This window comes from Malus domestica, chromosome 15, assembly GCF_042453785.1.
Source record: "Malus domestica chromosome 15, GDT2T_hap1".
Taxonomy (NCBI): Eukaryota; Viridiplantae; Streptophyta; class Magnoliopsida; order Rosales; family Rosaceae; genus Malus; species Malus domestica.
This window is the reverse complement of record NC_091675.1, coordinates 4,308,461-4,331,162: the sequence shown is the minus strand read 5'-3', so window position 1 is coordinate 4,331,162 and position 22,702 is coordinate 4,308,461. Positions and strand designations below refer to the sequence as shown.

The following is a 22,702-nucleotide window of genomic DNA, read 5'->3' as shown; positions in this document are numbered from 1 at the left end:
AAAAACGAATTCAAAACGTGCCGTATGAAATACATAACATATGTTTTCAGGGCTGTTGTATTTTGGGTTATTCAATATCCCACGGGTTAACCAAACGAGCCCCCATAAGTTGCCCCTCTTAAAATAATGGGCCCACTCTTGACCCAATTTGTTCTTAACCACAAACGAGGGGCCACTCACAGCAAACCGCGTGGAGAATAAAATTTGTGTGGTGCAGCGTCCTCATGTCCGCATACAAGATAACTAAAGTATAAACCCGCGACGTCGTAGGTGCTTTCTCGGTACTCTCTGGTTGTGACAAATGAAAGCTCCATGCAATACTTATCAACTTAAAAGCAGAGTTGCATTTGGACCCAAACAAAACAATAGAAGCAGAGGTGCAGTGCATGCAATGAGATTAGGTATACTTCAAGCCTTTGTAGTGCAACGGAGAAGAGGAGAGCATCGGTGAAACTCTTGGAACATTGCCAGTGCGGTAGTAAATGCGCATCTTTGTTTTAGTTTTGGAATTTAGATAGGGGTTTTTCGGGGAACTCTTATATTACTTAGCTTCATACACTGGTACACATGATTATTGATATATGTTATTTGGTGAAATTGTATGATTACTTGACAACATTATTCAAATGCTTATGAATATAAGCTTTGGTTGAAATTTTTTAGAAGTATCATTTGGTAGTTGTCTTAGAATTATCATAAGTGATAATTATGTCATGCATGGTGGAATCGTTAGGAAAGTATCAATCAAAACAAATAACTATGATCATTTCATGGTCATTTGTTTTGAGTCTGAAATTGGGTAAGTATGTGATTTATGGTAGTATATGGAACTAAAAGTAGTTGAATTCACTTTCGGGGGCACCAAGATTTATGGTGCCAACAAGAGCTTCATCAATAGAGGGCAACCACAATTCTCAAAAGCTTCACACACTCTTGATCAAGATAGTATGAGGGAAAACCAATTTATGGTGCCAACAAGAGCTTCATCAAAGGAGTTCAACCACAATTCTCAAAAAACTTCACACACTCTTGATCAAGACAGTGTGAAGCAAAACCAATTTATGTTGCCAACAAGAGCTTCATCAAAGGAGTTCAACCACAATTCTCAAAAGCTTCACACACTCTTGATCAAGACAGTGTGAAGCAAAACCAATTTATGGTGCCAACAAGAGCTTCATCAAAGGAGTTCAACCACAATTCTCAAAAATGTCACACTCTTGATAAAGACAGTGTGAAACAAAACTAATTTATGGTGCCAACAAGAGCTTCATCAATGGAGGGCAACAACAAATTCTCAAAAGCTTCACACTATCTTGATCAAGATAGTGTGAAGCAAAATCAATTCATGGTACCCAAAAAAAAGCTTCAACTCCAAAGCTTCACCTACAAAACTTTCAACACAAAAGCTTCATCAATGGAGGACAACTACAAATTCTCAAAAGCTTCACACTATCTTGATCAAGATAGTGTGAAGCAAAATCAATTCATGGTGCCCAACAAAGCTTCAACCTCAAAACTTCACCAACAAAAGCTTCATCAATGGATGACAACTACAAATTCTCAAAAGCTTCACACTATCTTGATCAAGATAGTGTGAAGCTAAATCAATTAATGATACCCAACAAAAGCTTCAACTCCAAAGCTTCAACTTCAAAGTTTCACCTACAAAAGCTTCAACACAAAAGCTTCAATACAAAAGCTTCAACACAAAAGCTTCAATACAAAAGCTTCACCAACAAAAGCTTCACCCACAAAAGTTTCAATACAAAAGCTTCACCCACAAAAGCTTGACCTACAAAAGCTTGACCCATAAAAGCTTGACCCAGCTTGACCCACAAAAGCTTCACCTAGAAAAGCTTGACCCACAAAAGTTTCACCTACAAAAGCTTGACCCACAAAGCTTCACCTACAAAGTTTCAACACAAAAGCTTCACCTACAAAAGCTTCACACTATCTTGATCAAGATAGTGTGAAGCAAAATCAATTCATGGTGCCCAACAAAACTTCAACCTCAAAGCTTCACCTACAAAGCTTCAACACCAAAGCTTCACCTACAAAGCTTTAAAATATATATATATATATATATATATATATATATATATGTATATATTTTTTTCGGAAATTCGAAAATTCAAAAATTCGAAAATTCAAAAAAAATTGAAAAAAAAATTTCCCAAAAAAAAAAAAAATTGCCTAGGCCTCCTCTTCTTTGGGCCTAACAACTTTCATAACAAATATATATGAAGGAGGAGTTTTGAGCTACCACTAAGAAAGGAAATGCCTCATTCGTCAATTCCCTCGACCGGAGACTTGGGGGACTCCTACCATATGCTATTATACCTTGATACTTAGAAGTCTCACGACCACTCAGTGACTTTGATTTTTCAAGTCTTCAACCGAGAAGTTTTCCTCACTCGGGAAATTAAGGGAGCACTACCTCAACCTACATGCTTCATTCACAAAGTTTCAGCATACAAGCTTCAACAAAAGGAAAATTCAAAGAATTTAGTGAAGAAGGCATTTATGTATTTAACACAATACGTTGAAATGAAGCAAAACTTGTTTATTGATATATCCGATAAGTTACAAATATGTACATATACATGAATCAAAATAAACAAACAAGAGGAAGCATTCACAAAGGTTGCTTAGGAGAAGTCTCAGCAGTCGGCAGAGCCCCAGAAAGAGGAGGCACCAGAGGGTGATTATTCGGAGCCTCAGTACTGGGCAAAACCCCAGAATGAGGAGGCACCAAAGGTTGATCATTTGGAGCTTCATTACACGGTACAACCCTAGAAGACGAAGGCAATAAATGCATTTGGAACAAACCCACAAACCTCTGATGATCAAGTAAAATCTGACCATCAGATTCCTGCAGCTGGTCGAGCTTCCTTTTCATGTTTGTAGCATAGTCATGTGCGAGCCTGTGCAACTGTTTATTCTCATGCTTGAGCCCTCTGATCTCCTGTTTGAGACTTATCACTTCAGCCGTCAATGATTCAATTTGGCGGGTTCGAGCAAATAGACGTTGGGCTATATTAGACACAGAACCTGCACACTGAACACTGAGAGCCAAAGAATCCTTAACAGCTAACTCATTAGACTGTTTGGAAAGTAGTCTGTTATCTTTGGGAGTGAGAATGTTTTTGGCCACCACAGCAGCAGTCATATCATTCTTCATCACAGAGTCTCAAACGGTAAGAGGACTAGTAGGGGATAAGAAGGATGGATGTCATATGTTGTCTTGAGAAGGCATAGCTGCCTCTTCACCAAAGTTCAAGTCAAAACGACGGTCGGATGGGCTAGACATTCTCAAAAATGATGAAGGAGAAATGAGGTGCAATAAATCTCTGAAGTAAGGGGAAAATTCCTACAAGCAATAAATCTCCGAATGTACTTCTTGCACACAATTGGTGCCCTTATAAAAGAAAGGGCAACATGGCCGTTGGTTCAAAAATCTAAGAGGCACCATTCTCTGGATTTCGAAGAGGCACCACTTTCCATACGCAACATCAGCTCTTCGGGTACCATAGATAACTTTGCCAAAGATCTCTGACAAATGTTAGACACATAAATTTTGAAGGTCCAGCTACCCTACTATTACCCACAAGGGTAAAGGAACAACATCATTGTTTGATAACTAGAAAGTCCCAATGTGTGTCAACCTCCGTGCTCAGTGGCAAGGCAGACTGGGAAAATGCCCAACCTTTACTCACATTCGATAAAACACTCCCACCAAGATAGCTTGCTCAAAAATCGAAGAGGCACCACTCTCTGAATCTCGAGAGCCAGACTCCCAACAGGATTACATGCTCAAAAATCGAAGAGGCACCGCCCTCCGAATCTCGAGAGCCAGACTCCCAACAGGATTGCTTTCTCAAAAATCGAAGAGACGCTGCTTTCCGAATCTCAAGAGTCAGACTCCCAACATGATTGCTTTCTAAAAAATCGAAGAGACGCTGCTCTCCGAATCTCAAGAGTCAGACTCCCAACATGATTGCTTTCTCAAAAATCGAAGAGGCACCGCTCTCCAAATCTTGAGAGCCAGACTCCCAACAGGATTACTTGCTCAAAAATCGAAGAGGCACATCGTTCCGAATCTCGAGAGCCAGACTCCCAACAGGATTACTTGCTCAAAAATCGAAGAGGCACCGCTCTCCGAATCTCAAGAGCCAGACTTCCAACATGATTGCTTTCTCAAAAATCGAAAAGGCACCGCTCTTCGAACTTCGAGAGTTAGATTTCCTTGGATAAAACTTGTTTGTAATATTCACACGCAACATCAGCTTTCCAGATACCACAGATCACTTTCAAAGTGCTCTGACAAAGTTAAAACACGTGAATCTTGCAGCTCCCACTACATTGCTATTACCGAGAAGGGTAAAGAAACAGCGTTACCACTCGCTGTTAGGACAATTCCTATATATGTCGACCTTCATCATCCACAGCTAGGCAGACCTGCAAATAAAGAAAAATGCTCAACTTTTCTTCACATCCGAGAGGGCATTCTCAGCAGAGTCTCTCGAAATACTCAGATTCTTTTCCCCCTGATAATACCTCTGTAAACAAGCCACACCAGAGCAAGAGTATCTCATATCATCAAGGTTAAAAGCAAGAGTATCTCATATCATGATTTTTCCCTGTCTTTTCCTTTGGCCTTATTCTTACCTGCAAGACAAGGAGAAATAGAGCAATCAGTCAGCATTTGGAATCAAGCTTCCAGTCAGGAACTGACTGCCTGGAACCCCTTGCCTGATTACTTACCTGGCATTGCTCTCGAGTACTCATCTTCAACATCTTATGCTTCCAGAGAAGATACCACATCTGCCTGAGGAACAGGCAAGTGAGAAGGATACAAGGAAGCATGTGGATACAAGCGTAAGAGAACATGTGCCGATACATCTACTACTTTGTTAACAACAAAAGTATCCCATATCATCAGGGTCGAGTGTACTATAGATTTGATGAACTTGTTTTGACCCTCAAATTCTTAAGTCGGCCTTATACTCTGGAGGAAACCAGAAAACCCGCCAGCCCAGTTCAAGAATAAGCATGTAGAAATTTCGTGATTACTCAGCGGCTTGGATCTTGCAAGTCCCCAACCGAGGAGCTTCCCTCACTCGGGAACTTAGGGGAGCACTGTTTGTACCATACTTGACCAATCCCGAAACTACTGAGCACCGGTCAATGTTATACTGTCAAGGACCCAGAAGAGTTTCCCTTCAACCAGGAGGCCAATCACAGAGCGACACGTGTCGACATCAGAAGCCAATCATAGCGCGACACGTGTCAACATCGGAAGCCAATCACAACACGACACGTATCAATGTCAGAACAAGGCTAGAAACTCTCTTCTATAAAAAGGAGATCATTCTCCCACAATATTTCATAATGTCATTTGTACTAAACCATTCACTAGTACTCACTAAAAGAGAGCTTGAACCTATGTACTTGTGTAAACCCTTCACAATTAATGAGAACTCTTTTACTTCGTGGACGTAGCCAATCTGTGTGAACCACGTACATCTTGTGTTTGCTTCCTTGTCCCTATCCATTTACATATTTATCCACACTAGTGACCGAAGCAATTTAGCGAATGTCACAAACTTAACACTTTTTGTTGTACCAAAGTCCTCGCTGATTTTGTGCATCAACAAACCCAAAGTGCACGAAATAAGAGAGTGAAGTCTTTTTTGTTAGAGTCCAATGAACGATCTATACGGGTTTCATATTTGAGGATTGAGAGTTTGACAAGATGACTAATGAAAAGAGAAAGGATTTATCTATTAACTGGGTTAAGAACAATATTAAGAGGAAACATTACATTCATGCATCATTATAGCTTATGCTGTGCATTCTGGTTTTTGCCCTACTAAGCTAATAGCTCACGCTTTATTGACATGTGTTTAACTGAACACTTGAATAGTAGTCGAATTTCACTAAAAGTGTAGACAAACTTTTGTGATGTAAAATAAAATTATTTTATTTTCTTTGTATTTTTTATTTGCTTACTGGGAGCAGTGTTTAATTTTTTCAGCGACCCACGATTATCGTGTCGTGGTGACACTGACAGTATCTTAAAATCGACGCAAAAAAGAAGGGTGTATTCAATTGGGATCTTGAAGGATTTTATTTTATTATATGAAAGTTTAGTGTATTCATAATTTTAAGAGAGAAAATTAAAATGTACCAAAATTCAAGTACATTCAATTACGATTTTATATGAGTTCATAACATTCTAGGAGTATTTAATTACAATTTATTTGAAATGACTTTTAAAAAGTTGAAAAGTTCAAGGAAATTAGAGATATTTTTGTTTATGTATTTTAACATTTACAAATCTCATATCTCTATGAGAATCTGATGAAATTTACTAAAAATCAATTAAACTTCATCAAAATTCATAAATTTATAACATTCAAATTCTTCCATAAAACAAATTAATTAAAAATCCAAAAGAACCTTCGACAGTTACTTGTGTCCTGGACAGTTAGGCCTGGACTGTCCGTGGCTGTCCTCCACGTGTTCCACCCGTTAGAGCCGCGTATTTTTTAGTGGAAGTACAAATAATCAGACGCCACGTGGCACTCTCGAAGACGCTTTTACGGTATTCTGCAATAAAGTTGATTATTCTTTCTTGGCTATGTCTCTTCTTTTCTTTCTCTCCCAATCTTTGAAAATTGCCTGAAACATTATCTAGGGTTTCTTTTCGAGGTTTTGCCTTTTCTCCTCTCTTTATTTTTTTTTATATTTTTTAAAATTTTTGTTCGTGGATTTTTGTACTGTTGGATTTTCTTTGAAGTCGAAGCAAAAACGCGGCAATTAATGGCGTGCGAGTCTTAATTCCCACTTTGCCTTCGGAATTCCGGTTGATTAATTCGCTTCGATCACTTGGAGTTGTCTGCGAATTACGCGAATTGTTGATTCAGGTACTCGAATTTCAGTTTTTTTTTTATTTCTTGGATTTAGTTTCTACTTTGTTTTGGATTTTCGAAGACTCTGAATCGCTCATCTAATTCTTAATTACTGATTATTTGTGATGAAATTTAATGTATTGTTTCGAATTATTTGAGTTGAAGCAATGTGAATAAATTTGGTTTTGTACGAGTGAGAATTGAAGTTGAATTTTGGAAATTTTGGAATCTGGGATATTATCAATAATTGAATGATGGCGTATGGTAAATTCCTTTTTTTTTTTAAATTTATTTATTCTGAGTTGTGTTCGAAATTTCGAATTCTTAGGCAGATCGACGGATAAATATTGCAGCAGCTGATTTGTGTGTGTTCGGAACTTCGGATTATTGGTTGTGTTCGGCTTATGGTGTAATCGGGTGTCTCGAATTTGCTTTCATGGGTGATGAGATACTTTGAAGATTGTAGATTTAGTGGATAGAGATGAATCTTGCAGCTCTTTTGACTTCTGCGGGGATTAATATAGCTGTGTGCGTGATACTCTTTTCGCTATATTCTGTATTGAGGAAACAACCGTGCAATGTGAATGTCTACTTTGGCCGAACGGTTTCGATAACCAAAAGAAGAAGTGATCCTTTCTGCTTGGAAAGGTTTGTACCTTCTGCTAGTTGGCTAGTGAAAGCATGGAGAACAAGAGAAGATGATTTATTGGATGTTGGTGGCTTGGATTCAGTAGTTTTTATCAGGATGGTTATTTTTAGGTAATTAAGCCCTGCCTAGATCTTTATTTATGGTTTATGCCTGCAGAATAATAGTTTATGCCTAATGTTTTTTTTTTTAAAGTTCAGTGCAACCTAATATTTTTTTTTCTATTTACAGTCTTCGAATCTTTTCCATTGCTGCTGTCATATGCGTCTTTATAGTACTTCCGGTGAATTATCATGGGCAAACCACGAATCACCCGGGAATCCCTGAAGAATCCTTGGAAGTCTTTACCATCTTGAATGTTCAAGAAGGTTCAAAGTGGTACGAGACATATATTCTTGATTATTGAAACAATTATTAAAAATTGCATCTTTTATGGAGGTGCAGAGCAAGTTCTGTTAGTCCGCCTTTTATTTTGTTTTCTCTCAATCTTTATGAAGTTTAAATTCTGATTTAACTTTTTATGGTTATGTACACCAGGGAACTAATTTCTAGTTGGTCATTTGCTTTCTGTTTTAATTCATGTCAGGCTCTGGACCCATTGTCTCGCATTGTACATTATCACTGCTTCAGCTTGTATTCTCCTATACTTTGTAAGGATTTAAAACCCTCTTCTTGTACAATATAGTATATAAATTGTAAAAAGTTCTTAATCATGCTTTTTAGTTCTTACATATATAAACATCCTAAGACATTGGTTTGGTGTATCTGTTGTGGTTCTTCTGTAGGAATATAAGCACATCACTAGACTGAGGCTGGCATATATTACTGGATCTTCTTTAAGTCCAAGTCATTTTACACTTGTTGTTCGTGCTATCCCATGGTCACCGGAAGAATCATATAGTGATTCAGTAAGAAAATTCTTCACAAAATATCACGCATCAAGCTACTTGTCACACCAAATGGTGTATCGAGTTGGTAAAGTTCAGAAACTGATGGTATGTATGTGGCTTGAATTATTTCAGCTGTTTCCTGAGGCACATTGTTTTATTATTGGCTTATATTGTCATAACTGCTAGCATGAGTTTCACTTAGACCAATATGTGGTTTAAGATAGCTATATAAACGATATGCTGGGTTTTTTTGTGAATTGAATATAGGATCGCTGGGTTTTTCTTCCACTCATATGCATCTGTTCAATTATGTCTCATATATTCTTTAATGCAACTTTATGAAAAATCAAATTTTGCAGAGCAATGCAGGGAGGATGTGCAAAATTCTTAGGGATGTTTCTGTGGAACAGACTCATACACCAGATTTATTTCATTGTGGTATGTGTGGAGGAGCTACTGATTCTTTAAAGATACTTGCGACCGATTCAGAGAGTGTTAAAGGGAAGTCATCCCTCATCGACAATAGTTTGGGTGGTAGAAAAAAGGTCATGCAAGCTCTGGCCCCAATTAATTTAATTAGCTCTGGTTTTCATCATTATTCACATTCAACTAGTGATTATGTATGGCTTGACTCTTTGCATCTGATTTGGTTCTTTAAGAATGGTTTTCCGACTATGGAGTTCTTGAAAATTATGTACATATCAGTCCTAGAATAATATTGTGTTCCTGTAAGTGTTCTTAGTATCACCATGTATTCTTGCTTCGGTAGGCTCTAGTTCTTGTTAGACAGTTGGCCAGGTATTATTGTGGTGGTTATAACACCTTAAGCATAAATTTGGACTTGAATGTTTGGAAGCAGAACTGTGTTTGGCGTGATAAATTGTATAGGCTCTTTAGTTTTTATATTGGATGTTTTCTTATTTAGTTACTATAGTTCAAATAAAATAAAAGTAGAAATAAAAGTTGTTCAATGTTCAAGTAATATCTATATCTGTGTTTGTGTATGTATTTATATAAGTTAATATGTTTATTTTATGATAAAAAACATACATGCACACAAGTAAACATGCATATCCATTCTTCCCATAGTTATTCCATTTATGTATAGGAAAGTACGAACCTTAATCTGTGGAGTAAGTAGCTAGTAAAAAAGTCCGACATGGCAGTGTCATAGACATGAGGATGAATCTTGCGTATTGTCTATTCGTCGTAACAAAATGAGTGACATTTTCATTTTGTGGTTCTATTAGTTCGACTTTGTTGTCATCATTTAGGTATAAATGTTTGTCTGAGTGAGTGTAAACTTCTGTGGAATTTTCAACATTGTAGCTTAAAATATATGTCTTACATACAGGTGTGTGCTGCTGCTTTTGTCTTTTTCAAAACTCGCTATGCTGCTGTTGTTACTTCAAAGGTTCTTCAGTCTTCAAATCCCATGCATTGGGTGACAGATATGGCTCCGGAACCAAAGGATGTTTATTGGTCAAACCTTTGGATACCGTACGGACAACTGTGGATCCGGAAGATAGCTACACTTCTGGCTACTATTGCTTTTATGCTTGTGTTTCTTATTCCTGTCACATTTGTTCAGGGCATGACTGCACTAAAAAGTCTAGAAAAGAAATTTCCAGCTTTGAAAGGATTACTCAAAAAGTAAGTCAATTGACACAGATACATTCTCCTTGTTACCTTAATTTTTTTGTTATGCTGTTTATCATGGATACTAGACATGGACCAATTTTTTGCGTGTACGGGGATAAAGATTCACAATGGATTTGACTCATTTGCATGGTTTCTTTGTGCGCATGTGCAGGAAATTTATGAGCCAGGTGATAACGGGGTACCTACCAAGTGTGGTTTTAATTCTGGCTTTTTACGTAGTTCCACCAGTCATGATGCTGTTTTCAACAGTGGAGGGGTGGATCTCCCGCAGTCAGAGGAAAAAGAGTGCATGCTTCAAAGTCTTGTACTTCACAATCTGGAATGTCTTTTTTGTTAATGTTTTTACCGGTTCTGTTATCAGCCAGTTGAGTGTATTTTCTAGTGTGAAAGACATACCTGGGCAACTTGCCAATGCAGTTCCAGCACAGGTGATATGCCTTGATCTTTAAATTTGTTTAAAAGATCAATAGTTTTATGTTCCAGGTCTATTTGGACTGTTACATCACTTACATCTGCCCACTGTTTTTCCTTGTCAAGTTTGAAACGGGTTGCTTTGCAAGTGTCCATTAGAAATTGTCATCTCATGTAAACTTTTTCAATCAATTTTAGTTCGAATTACGGATGGTCATAATGGTTAACAAAGTGACATAGAGTTTTGTGACCGATAATTGTTTTGACTTTTCGAGACATTACATCAGTAATAAGATGCTTATTAAAGTAGAAGTTTTCCAGCCTTTTATATCTTGGAAAGTTTAAAGCTTTATTATTGTTTTTTTAATTATGATTGTGGTCTTGAAATTTCAGGCTAAGTTCTTCATGACTTATGTTTTATCATCTGGTTGGGCAAGCTTGGCATGTGAACTCATGCAAATTTATCCTCTTCTTTGCAACTATATCCGACGGTTCATATTACTGAAAGAAGGGTATAATGACACACTGTCATTTCCATATCATACAGAAATTCCTAGAGTCCTGCTGTTTGGGTTCATCGGCTTCACCTGTTCTATCTTGGTTCCCCTAATATTGCCATTCTTGCTGGTTTACTTTGTACTTGCTTACTTTATATATCGAAACCAGGTGAGGACTTCTCCTATCTATCATTCCTTTTTCTGTCAGGTCTCTTTTTAGGGAGAAGAACTACCCTGCAACGGGGATGCCACTGTAGCACCCCCGGTGTAGGTAAGTTCCTCTCACATTCTGGCCATCGCGTGTGGTTTTTACTCTCATTCTTTCTAGTCGTATTTAGTTACTGTCCTCATTTCATAGTTATTCTCTTTTTCTTTTTCTTTTTTTTTTGTTTGGGGGCATTCAAATAATTAATATTTTGCTAAGTGTTACGATGCCTATTTCAGATTCTCAATGTGTATATAGCAGAATACGAAAGTGGGGGACAGTTCTGGCCTATGATTCACAATACGGTCATAATTTCATTGCTTATGATGCAAATAATTGCTCTCGGTGTCTTTGGATTAAGAAGAACACCAATTGCGTCAGGTTTCACTATTCCACTGCTTATCTTCACTCTTTTGTTTAACGAGTACTGTCGACAGCAGTTTAAGCCAGTGTTCAAGAACCACGTTGCAGAGGTAGTGATTGAAAATGAACTGTATGTGCGCTTGTGCGCGTGCATTTATGTGGTATTTGAGACCATGTCCCTCTACTCTTTCAAATTTGATGAGTGGATTGTTTGCAGGTTCTTATTGATATGGACCAAAAGGATGAGCAATCAGGGAGGATGGAAGAGGCTTATCAACAGCTGCATTCAGCTTATTGCCAGGCCCCAATAACTCCTGATGACTCGTGCAGTTCCGGAGGCTCAACTCGCCATGAGGGGGACATCGTTCCAGATCCAGAGAATGCGAAGCCACCAGGTTTGATTCATCCAGTACTTGCGAGGGTTCCCTGTTCCTGTTCCTCTATGCGGCATCAATGATGTAATCGCTTGGTTCTTTGTGCTTTTCACATTTCAGGGGAGGAACCCAGTCATATTAATCCGTCATGGAATGTCACCTTCGACGGTGCAGAATCTAGGAAGATCTAAAGTGAGTTTTCTTCTGGGACGTAATTGACTTGTTCTTGTATGCAAGTTCAAGTTTATGGTGCCGGCTCGAACGAGATTCCTGTAACTTAAGAAGCAGGTTCTCCTTCTGACTCGAAATACCATCGGAGCGTTGTACAGATACAAGTGATACAAGAAAAAAAAATTTACAAAATTCCGAGAGAATTCCCAATTTCTACAGTATGAGTGCAAAGCAACTCTATCTTGTGTATAGTTGTGATATGTGCAGAGCAAATAGTTTGTATTTTAAACCAAATGTGTCGAAAACAGTTGAAAAGTTTTACGTAATGTTAATGCAAAGTTTGGTTATTTGATTCTCGAAGTACATTTTGAATTGCATAGACGAAATTAAGATTTCACGTCCATGACCAGTGAAGAATTGCGATTATCGACATCATCTTCATCTGTTTCTGTTGAACAAACCTCTCCGCAACCACAACGTGCAGAAGAAACCCCCTTGCCTGCATTGGGAGACCAGCAGAGACAAATTTAACAGCAGCTAAAAAGTAGCTTATACCAAATAAGTACTTTTCGATCCCATTGGTGGCATTCTCCTCTGAGCTGGGAAGCAATTGCAGCAATGCCTCTTCCAAAACATCAGTCAAGAAGCACCCAACAAACAGACCAAATGGTATCACCAATTCATAGTTTCTGGAGATGGAAAATATGATGTCTGATAAGAAGCAGGGATGCCCAAAGTAACAAATAACCATATATATGCTTTTTTCCCAAGCAAAAGTAGCTGCTCCGGCGCTGTATCTGCCGCTTTTTTTCATGGAAGCTCCTTCACTGGGGCAGGTACGGCTTCCCACAGCTTCTCCTTCACAAAAGTGCTTTTGATTTGGAGCTTCTGCTTATTTTCTTTGTTGGGTTCTCCAAACTGTGCCGTGGATGAAACTGCTTTTACACAGCTTGGGTGGAAGCTGTTTCGAATTCGGCAGGGCTTCTGATTGAATAGGTAAATCTGAAATGAAGGAAAAGAAGGAAAATTGGAAACAATCATAATTACTTAATCGAAAACCTGAAAATTTCAAAGTTTTAAGCAATTGGGAATTTGGGAGAGTGAAGAGTGAAGAATGATACCGGAAATTTGGGGGTTGCGGACGGCGGCGACAGAATTGACGCCGGAAACGCCATTGATGGTGTCTGGCTGGTCCTGTTTTATCGCCTGAGTTTTCTCCTCATTTTCTAGGGTTAATATATCAGCTGGTGACAAATTGGGGATTCGAATTTCCCACTGTCGTCAACGTAAAGTTCACTAGATTTGTATTTTTCTAAAATATTAATTTGGGCCGGGCTGGTTAATGTATGAGGAGTTTGGACTCATTAAAAATGTACTGGGCCTTTCATATTCTTTTAATTTTGGGCCGCATGTTTAATTCACTCAATCAGTAAACTTTTATATTATTTTTTCTTAGGCCTCGTATCCGAATGGACTTGATTGCCTAGGGCTCGTTCGAGCTTACTTTTATAATTTAAGGAGAATGATTTTTTATTATTTTTTTAGGAAATTTTTTAAAATGTCATATGAACTTATACATAATTTTCAATTTGTCATATAAATTAAAATTTTCAACAATTTGTCATACTAACTTTTCGAAATCATTAATTTGTCCTTTTACCCTAACTCCGTTAAGTTTTACATCCAATATAAGTTATGTGTGACATGTGCCTCGCACATGACTTGTGTATAGGGTTATTTGGGTCATTCTAAAACTTCACTTCCCTTTTATTAAGTTGTATTTGACAAAAAAACTATAGGGTTTCTAAAGCCATAGAAGGGCATACTACTACTTTATACTTGTTCTCAGACATTTTGTTCACATCGATCCCTGTGAATACCCTCGAACACAAAATTTAAGTGTTTGTACTAAGGAAAAGTTAAAAAAAAAAAAAAAAAAAAAAAGATGCTAAAATGATTGAAATAATCCTGAATACAAGTCATGTACGAGGCACATGACTTATATTAGATGGAAAACATAACAGAGTTAGGGTGAGATGACAAATTAATGATTTTGGAAAGTTGATATGACAAATTGCTTAAAATTTTAGTTTATATGACAAGTTGAAAAATGTATACAAGTTCATATGACATTTCAAAAATTTTCCCTTTTTTTATTAAAGCTCTAAGGGCGCTTTTGTTTGGTCTCATTAAGTTTAATTGGAATAGACTAGCTTACTAGTTCGTGTATGGCGTAAGCAGGGACTTACTTTAAAGGGATTAAGTCGGACTCATGCCGACTAAATCCTTGGCTAGCGATCCCACCCCCTGCGCGAATGGAGAGGATTGCTAATCTCGTCTCTAACACCTGTTTTGCTTCGCCTCGCCTCAAACTCGTCTCAGTTTGCTTCGAATCGTCCTCGTAGCCAATGGGCTCCGTCAAAACCCATACCCCCAAAAGACGAGATCTTTATGAACCCAATGGTTGGTGTGAATGCAACAAGGAGGAGTAAAGTAAATAAATAACAAAAAGGGAACTATGGATTCTTGAACAATACATTTTCATGTATGTTATGGCTTAAGTCCTTCCAGTAGTATCTGCCATTTGTCCTACTTTCCTCCATAGTTTATCAAGTAATGGCCGGTCTGATTCCAGAATTGAATAAATCGGTAGATAAGAATATTTGTCCATAATGGGAGTTACATTAGTAGGAATATAAGCCGAAACATCATAAAGATATTTATTGTTCCTGATCCTGCTTCACATTAATTGTTATTTGAACAAGTAAAAGTTATGTCTTGGTCCAAATGGGGATAGCATTTTCTCCGCCCATTCCTTCTAGTCGAGCCTTTCGGTCTGTCATTATACCTCGAGAAGTAGAAAGAGCTTGAGGAGGCTCATGAGCCACCCGGTGCGCTTGATATAACGATTTGCAGATTTGCAGAGATCGATTGACGTCAATTTGCAGAGATCGATATCGAAATAGATTTGCAGAGATGGCCAAGTCGATTTACAGGTGTTGGAGAAGTCGATTTATAAGGATGGCCAAGTCAATTTGCATGTGTTGGATTCGGGGTTTTTTTGAAATGGAGGATTCTGAGTTTTTTTTTATTTTTATTGGATTTTAGGTTTTAATTTTTGAGTTATGTATACTGCACTAAAAGAGAAAGTTGGACGGGAGTAGAGGGAGAGGGAAGAAAAAGAGCATGAGAGAGTCTTGAAGAAAAGGGAAGGAAAAAAAAAGTAAAAAAGAAAAATAATTATTTTTTGTTATTTATATTATTCTACTTTTTAGTACGCGATATAACATCAAATGTTTTTTGTAAGAAGTCCAGCTTAGTCATTTAAATTAGTCTAGTTTGAAATAGTATGTTGCAATAAACACACCCTAATTACTTCATGAAATTGCTTCCACGACCCACATATATTTTCAAGTTTTTATGTTAAGGGTAGTTAGGAGCACTTTGATTATCATGAATTGCTTTTAATCTTTTCAAAAACAATTCTAAACAAGCTCTTAGAGAGATGATAAGGACAATAATTTATACGTATGCAAGTATCTAACAGTCGTTAATTCAATTGAGTACCACAATAGCTAGCTAGACATCAACAATCCACAACAACCCATACGTGTTTAGACGATTATATAGCACTACTCTATGATATAAAGAAGAAATTGATTGTGAAATAAAATTGTACGAAAATTAAAACAAAAACAACTAAAGTCTTACTTCTCGAGGATGGAGTAGTTTTTCGCTATCATTTTTTGGCAAACAAATTTAAAGTAATTATGGAATACTAAATATTCAATAAGCATGTGTTAAATTTGCTTGCGTGTGGCATTGGATAAAAGATATACAACCTAACATTTAGCTTTCATCAAACGCATAAGCATTAGCCAAGGCCAAAACCCTAGAGCAAAAATAACAAACGACAAACTGTCGCAACGCAACCAAATAAGCCAAATCAATCGGACAAGTGAATTGTATGTTAAAAAAACTATCATATCCTCTCCTTATCTTATTTCGAAACCCTAAACCAATCAAATTAGCACAACCCTAGGCGGCTCTATCTTAATTCTAATTCTAATTCTTCACCTCGTAATTGGTATATAATTTTGAATATCGCATGCAGAATTAGCACTCCAGCTCTGCAGTCTTTTTGCCATATTATTCTCTGATGAATTTCTTTTCATTTTTTAATACAAACCCTACAAACCCACTTTTTTTTCTGGTCCAACAGCTGAACAACACGACAAACGTGCAAGAATTTTTCATGTTAGTGAGTGTCATTATCGTTTTATAATATTGACAATTAATAAATATTATATTTCTTGCGGATTATTGTGAATTAAGGATCAATTTTTTTGGATTTAAATATCTAAGGGAGGTTGATTCAGTTGATTAAATAATTAAAAAGCAGTGACACAAGTCGTCCTTTTGCTCTTGTCACTTCCAGGCCTCATTAACATATTCATAAGTTAATATGTTTAATTAATTTTTCTGGTGTTTATTATCGTCACCAAGTTGACGGGAATTTGTATGGTAACCACAAGAAGTCAAATTTTGAGACGTTGGTTTTTCTTTGAGGACTTTTCTGTTCTGTTTCTTCTTTGTTTGGGATATTCCTTTTAACTTTACAGAAAGAAATTAGATGAATAACTAGGGATTATTTTAAATTCGTATTAGACCTCAGAACTGTTAATGTCTCCTTAATTTGCTTGCTGGAGTTTGTGTATGTCCGCTTTATGTATGCTTATAATTCTAGTATACTATACTGAAAGCCAGAGAGACTGTATATCTTATGGATATGTTTTACCTAGATCAGATATCCCACTTACGAGCTTACATTATTCCAAAAATTAATTAATTAATAGCTCATTATTTTATCTTTTTCTTTTTCTTTTTTTCATAAAAAATTATTGTATGGTACTAGCTAGAACACAACTATGCAGTATAATTTTTCACATGTTATAATATGAGTTGAATGACTTGTTTATTTATTCTTTATGATATAATACTCGTCTTCGAGAAATGTATGAATTGGTTACCTTTTAAAACCGTAATGTTTTCATGATTGAACTCATGATAATTAAGCAAATAGATGAATATGCTAGTGGAATCAACTTAAGTAAGAACATTTTTTTAAGGAGAAATTAGGTTCTCATCCTTCATTTTGCTACTCCATTGATTAAAATCCTATTCATTTTCAAATTTTTATCAAGGTCCTTGGATATTAATAACATCATTAATTATTTCAATAATAAAATATTTTTTAATTTCTAAATATATTCATTTAATTTTAAAAATGTTACAATTAGTATATTTATATTTATGACTAATTTTTTTATCATATATTTTTATTTTTAGTTTTTAAATGTAATTCTTTTTTAATTTGTACCAATTTTCTTTTCAGTTTTAATTTGTACCCATATATTAATTTCTTTTTGTGCCCATATTTTTTAAAGTTTATTTGTATTTGTACCCATATATGTTTTTTTTTATTTGTACTTTTTATTTTGCTAAATGTACCCATGCTAATTATATGTACCCATTCATGTAAAACTTTTTAATCTTAAAATGTACTCATTCTTAAATATACCATTTTGTTATATGTAAAATGTACAATTTTTTATATAAAATCTATTCAATTTTTTTCTAATCCATTTTTAAACTTATATGGGTACATTCTTTTTTCTTTGATTTTAAAATTTATCCATGTCAAGTTTAATCGAAGAAATTTACTAATGTTATTAAGCCTAATATCTTTTTTTGTTGTTGTGATTTTGAAGAATGTACCCATGTTTTGATACAATAATTTTTTTGGTTAATTTTGGATGACCCATGTTTACACACACACTATAGTATATTTATATTTTAATATTTTTAATCCCACAAATTATGGTTTTTTTATTTAAAATCTCATTTATATAAAAAACAAAAATTTCTAATTTTTAATTTAAAAAATATAGTAATGTACATAGAAATAAATTATCACATTAATTTCAGGGACCTCGATCAGATATTAAAAACCAACAAGGTTTCAATCAAATAAAATTCATAACTAAGGACCGCATCCAAAGTCTCATTTTTTTTTTAACTTTGAGTTCAAGAGTTGGTCCAGATGATGGGGCCAACTAATTTGAATCGCTAGCTTGAAGAGGCAACTATACTACCAATTTCAAAATATGTCAACCGATTCTAACAAATCGTGACCATGGCTTACCAAACATTAATGCAAAATTTGCAATGTCAACAGAAAGTAAATATTGTAATCCAAAGATTGCAGTTTACAACTGTAATCGACTTTTGCACTTGTAGCAGTCAGCGAAGACCTAAGAGATCATTTGAGTCCAGATGACAATGTATTTCTTTGACCTTCCTGACCTAAGCTACAAATAACTACATAATTAAGTAATCTGGAGGCCATTTCAAATATGTTGGGCATAGCTAGCTAGATGTTGTTTGACTTAAGATTCGAATATGGTCGATTGTCTTCGTGGTTAGGGTATTTGTATTATTTTTAGTGCACTCAAGTTTGAATCCTCCATCATTCTCTTATATTGTGGTTTACATTAGAATTACCAATTGTAATGAAAAAGAGACTTAAATATTCTAAATTATGAAAGAAGATGAGATCCATCGATTAATTTATACTACTTATTAATGGAATACACATAATGTGTAGTTTTCATCTAGTAATAATTATGATTATGAAAAAAAACCCTAGGGATCTAGGGTTAGATTCCTAATTGTTGGAAAAAAGAAAAGCAAAAGAAAAAAGTGGATTTGGAAAGTAGAAAGGAAGAGCTTGATAGTTAACAAGAGAAGCTGGAAGCAATAAATAATTGTGGTAGTTAAACAATAAGCTAATGATCGAAGACCAAAATTAAGCAACTTACTCAGCTAATTAACATCGGCCTGCTGTATTGATCTAGAAGAAATTACTGTCACTTGATATTGATTGAATTTAATTAAAGCATGTTCATTTGACATCCATTACTCCAAGCACATGCAACTCTTTTGACTGGTGAATTGATAGTTATTGCATACCATATATGATTGGAGCTTGTTACACAAATATCGAGAGCTTGATTTAAAGTACTCAAAAAAGACCAAGTCATATATGAGCCTTTCTTATTTTCATCCTCTTTTATATAACTTATTACATGTAAATATGCACATATCTCAGATCATGTGGAATTTTAAAGCTTACTCAGAAGTTCCTTTATTTTCTTCATTTATGTGGAATTTTTATGGTTACGCAGAGGGTTTCGAACCCTATATCTCTAGCTTATTCATACTCATTACCCTACCCACCCATACCATTAACCCTAGTATAAACTCAGTAAAAATAATACTCAAAACACCAATGGCATTGCTTTGCCTATAGTTAGCAGTATAACAAAAACTTTGAATCAGTTATCTTTGGAAGTGTGGATGTATTGATAGGTGCAGATGAATTGTTCTTATGTTATTTATTTATTTTTATTTTTATTATTATTTTTTTTTCTGAAGAAGATGAATTGTTCTCTAGATCTCAGTCAACATTGTTGGCTATACATTTTGTGTATATATCTAGTTAAGGTTGAGTATTGCATGCACCTATACACACAAATAAATACTGAATAGGGTTTACTACTTTGTCAATATTCAAATCTAACAAAAAAATTGCTTAATCAGAAATAGAAATTCAAACAAAAATATATATATGCAATTATGTACACATCTAGATGATGTGAATCATCAACTAGGTCAAAAGCTAAACCAAATGTTTTGTGTGGTCAGACTTCAAATGTTTTGTGTGTTCAGACTTGAGAGAGAGGGAGAGAGAGAGAGTGGGGATGATCCATGCATGTATTAAAAGAGAAAGTCTTACAAACTGAAGCACACCTTACGTGTATTAATTACTAATTTTTTTTATAATACTTGAAAGTTAAAACTGTTATATAACAGTAATAAAGCTGACAGTCTTAAAAGTTTAAATCATACAAAAAGTATGAAAGTCTGAAAGACATATGATTCTTACAAAGCATGTGTGTCATTCAGAACTGGTAAGTGTTCAAAACTCTCTCTCTCTCTTCCTCAACTGAAGACATTAGTTTTCGAGCCTTACTACCTTGATTTCATAATCCTGGAATGCTGATTCATAAAACTTGTTCCAAGAAACTGCTTTCCTATCTTGGTTTCCAGTGAACATGCATTTTTACCAACATATATAAGTATAAATTAATAACCACGCTGGCAAGTGGCAACAAATACATACCCTTTTCCCCTATTCGTAAATTTCTTTCAAGAAATGCTGATCTCCACCATCTAAAATCAACTGGAACAACACACTGAAACATGCATGTTCTTTCAGTCAGAGAAAAAGCTTTACAGTACTTGACAAATCAAATTTGCGCCAAGTAGCTAGTAGGGCTTCAAACTCTGCTAATTATACATTAACGAAGAAATTCAGTCTGAAAATTAACAGAATATAGAAGAAGAAAGAAACAAACATATCATTTAATGAGTTTATTATTAGGGTTTCCCTATTTGGCGCAAAACATCACCGATCACCCTATTGCTACCAAATATTAACATAACATTAATTGAATGTACACGATGATCATCTTATAATGGCGCCCCAGGGTAACTACTCATCAACTGGTCGTTGGCGAAACCACATTCTTGGACGGGTGCGGCCGGCATCAGTCGGTCCATGCCGGCATTATAGTCGTCTGAGGAGGAGGCCACAGGAGGACATCCCAGCATCTCACCCCACCCAATACTTTCTCCATAGCTACTAACAATTCTATTATTCATAATCATCATCTCATCCCCATACAAGTACTCCATCCCATCAAATCTCTGTTGGTTGTCAGTGTTGTTGTTGTTGTACACCGCCATCTCCTTTAGCTGATCAGTCACATAATTACCGCCTTTCCCTTGAAACATATTATGCATTATACCATTACCAGCTCCATCAATATTATCCGTGTTGACCATGTAATGTGTTTGTGCAAATTGATGAGGGCTAATGACATCAATGTTGCTTAAGGCCACAGGAGCAGAAGAACTGTTGAGAGCATGAATCCCATGTCGAGGAACTAATAGACTTTGCATGTTCTTTCCAGAATAGTGCTCATCCATTTGATGAGTAGGAGTAACAGCAGTAGCGGCATAGGGAATGTTATTATTATCATCAAGAACTTGAAAGGTTGGTTGAATATCGGTGGAGCTATCTTGGGTAGCTTGATTAGTATCATGATTAGAACTAAACCTCCCTCCAAGCTTGATGAGCAACTTTCTGATAGAAGCATGGTCATTAAAGCAAGGCTGTTGTTGTTGTTGTGGTAGTACTGTGGGTACTGCAAGCACTGGAAGCTCCGGCCAGTAAGAGTTTTGACCGTCTGCGGCCAGAATGCCAGAATGGGAGTTACTGTTTCCCCCAACACCGCCTGACCTTTTGATGATGTCTTGTTTAACTAGGCCCGATTTACGAGCTAGCTGATGTTCTTTCCGCTGCCTACCAAGAAGCTTTTTCTTCAGCCTCGTGTTCCAGTAGTTCTTTATATCATTGTCAGTTCTTCCTGGCAGTTGTGCTGCAATTATAGACCACCTACATATACACATACATACATAATCTATATTTATGAAATAATCAAATAATTAATTACCCTAGCTAGGAACTAAATTACACTAATTTACATGTACATGTGTAATTGATATTGTGGTTATATTTATATATGCTTTTTTTCATTATATAAAAGCGATATTCAACGCTAAATTCATGTATGTGTCTACCTGCTCCCAATACTTATGTAGAGGCTGCAAATTATGTTGTCTTCTTCTTCAGAAAACCCTCCATGCTTGATATTTGGGCGGAGATAATTTAACCATCTAAGCCGGCAGCTCTTCCCACACCTCTTAAGCCCTAAATCATCCATCAAAGAATTAAATTAGCAAAAACCTAATTTCATCTAATTTATACAGCTGGCAACTTCTAACTAATTAATTTGATATAGATTAACCAGGACACTAATTTGAGGAAGAGGAAGAAGAAGAAGGTAGAGATCTGCATACCGATCTTTTGTGGCAAAGCGATCCAGTTACCGCCGGTGCCATGTTGCTCGATGTAAGACTTGAGCTTGGCATCTTCTTCAGGTGACCATGGACCTCTCTTCACGTTGGCTTTATCACAGCAAGGAGCTCTCCCCATCTTTACTTTCTTGTTGGAATCTAATTGGAGCTAAGATAGCTACCTTGATATACTATAGGATAAACAATTATTCCACATTTATATAGTAATAGTAACAACTTTTTGGAGAGAGAAGTTTTTGAGAAATTTGTGTACGTGGACCATTGTCATATATTGTTATTAGTTCTTTCACATTATAATATATGTATTTTTTTGTTAGTAAACTTTAAAAGTAAAATATATTAATCATATCCTCTATTTATATAATAATACATAAAATTATACATCACGTAACATGTGTTTCCAATACACATAAATTTTGAGAGAGAGGAAGAGTAAATTGATTAATCGTAAATTGTGATGAAAAGGGATAAGTATGGTTCCCGGAACGGGGCCAATTGGAATTA

General features: G+C 36.0%; 2 protein-coding genes and 1 long non-coding RNA gene across 3 annotated transcripts; 1 reads left to right on the top strand and 2 right to left on the bottom strand.

Moving 5' to 3' along the window:
* The first annotated feature begins 6,592 nt into the window (after nt 1-6,592).
* LOC103400118 (CSC1-like protein RXW8) lies at nt 6,593-12,485 on the top strand. The gene is made up of 12 exons (XM_029095259.2): nt 6,593-6,929; nt 7,243-7,673; nt 7,792-7,938; nt 8,147-8,210; nt 8,346-8,555; nt 8,810-8,995; nt 9,805-10,103; nt 10,264-10,540; nt 10,917-11,189; nt 11,465-11,698; nt 11,806-11,983; nt 12,083-12,485. Exons 2-12 carry the CDS (start codon nt 7,396-7,398, stop codon nt 12,151-12,153), a joined length of 2,217 nt encoding a protein of 738 aa, XP_028951092.1. The 5' UTR covers nt 6,593-6,929; nt 7,243-7,395; the 3' UTR covers nt 12,154-12,485.
* LOC139192041 (uncharacterized) lies at nt 12,430-13,416 on the bottom strand. The gene is made up of 2 exons (XR_011575823.1): nt 13,255-13,416; nt 12,430-13,135 (listed from the first exon to the last, which is right to left on the bottom strand). It is a non-coding gene; the product is annotated as an uncharacterized lncRNA (long non-coding RNA).
* Nucleotides 13,417-20,604: 7,188 nt separating this feature from the next.
* Nucleotides 20,605-22,380, bottom strand: LOC103415404 (transcription factor RAX3-like). The gene is made up of 3 exons (XM_008353738.4): nt 22,181-22,380; nt 21,902-22,031; nt 20,605-21,716 (listed from the first exon to the last, which is right to left on the bottom strand). The coding sequence occupies exons 1-3, from the start codon at nt 22,314-22,316 to the stop codon at nt 20,729-20,731; spliced, it is 1,254 nt and encodes a 417-aa protein (XP_008351960.2). The 5' UTR covers nt 22,317-22,380; the 3' UTR covers nt 20,605-20,728.
* Between the last annotated feature and the right edge of the window lie 322 nt (nt 22,381-22,702).

Bases quoted from the DNA above. Each gene is read 5' to 3' on its own strand.
- LOC103400118 (XM_029095259.2), top strand. From the start codon at position 7,396: ATGAATCTTGCAGCTCTTTTGACTTCTGCGGGGATTAATATAGCTGTG. The intron at 7,939-8,146 runs GTACGAGACATA...AATTCATGTCAG, and splicing joins GTTCAAGAAGGTTCAAAGTG to GCTCTGGACCCATTGTCTCG. The intron at 11,984-12,082 runs GTTTGATTCATC...TTCACATTTCAG, and splicing joins AGAGAATGCGAAGCCACCAG to GGGAGGAACCCAGTCATATT.
- LOC103415404 (XM_008353738.4), bottom strand. From the start codon at position 22,316: ATGGGGAGAGCTCCTTGCTGTGATAAAGCCAACGTGAAGAGAGGTCCA. The intron at 22,032-22,180 runs GTATGCAGATCT...TGGATGATTTAG, and splicing joins CGCTTTGCCACAAAAGATCG to GGCTTAAGAGGTGTGGGAAG. The intron at 21,717-21,901 runs GTAGACACATAC...GTGTATATGTAG, and splicing joins TACATAAGTATTGGGAGCAG to GTGGTCTATAATTGCAGCAC.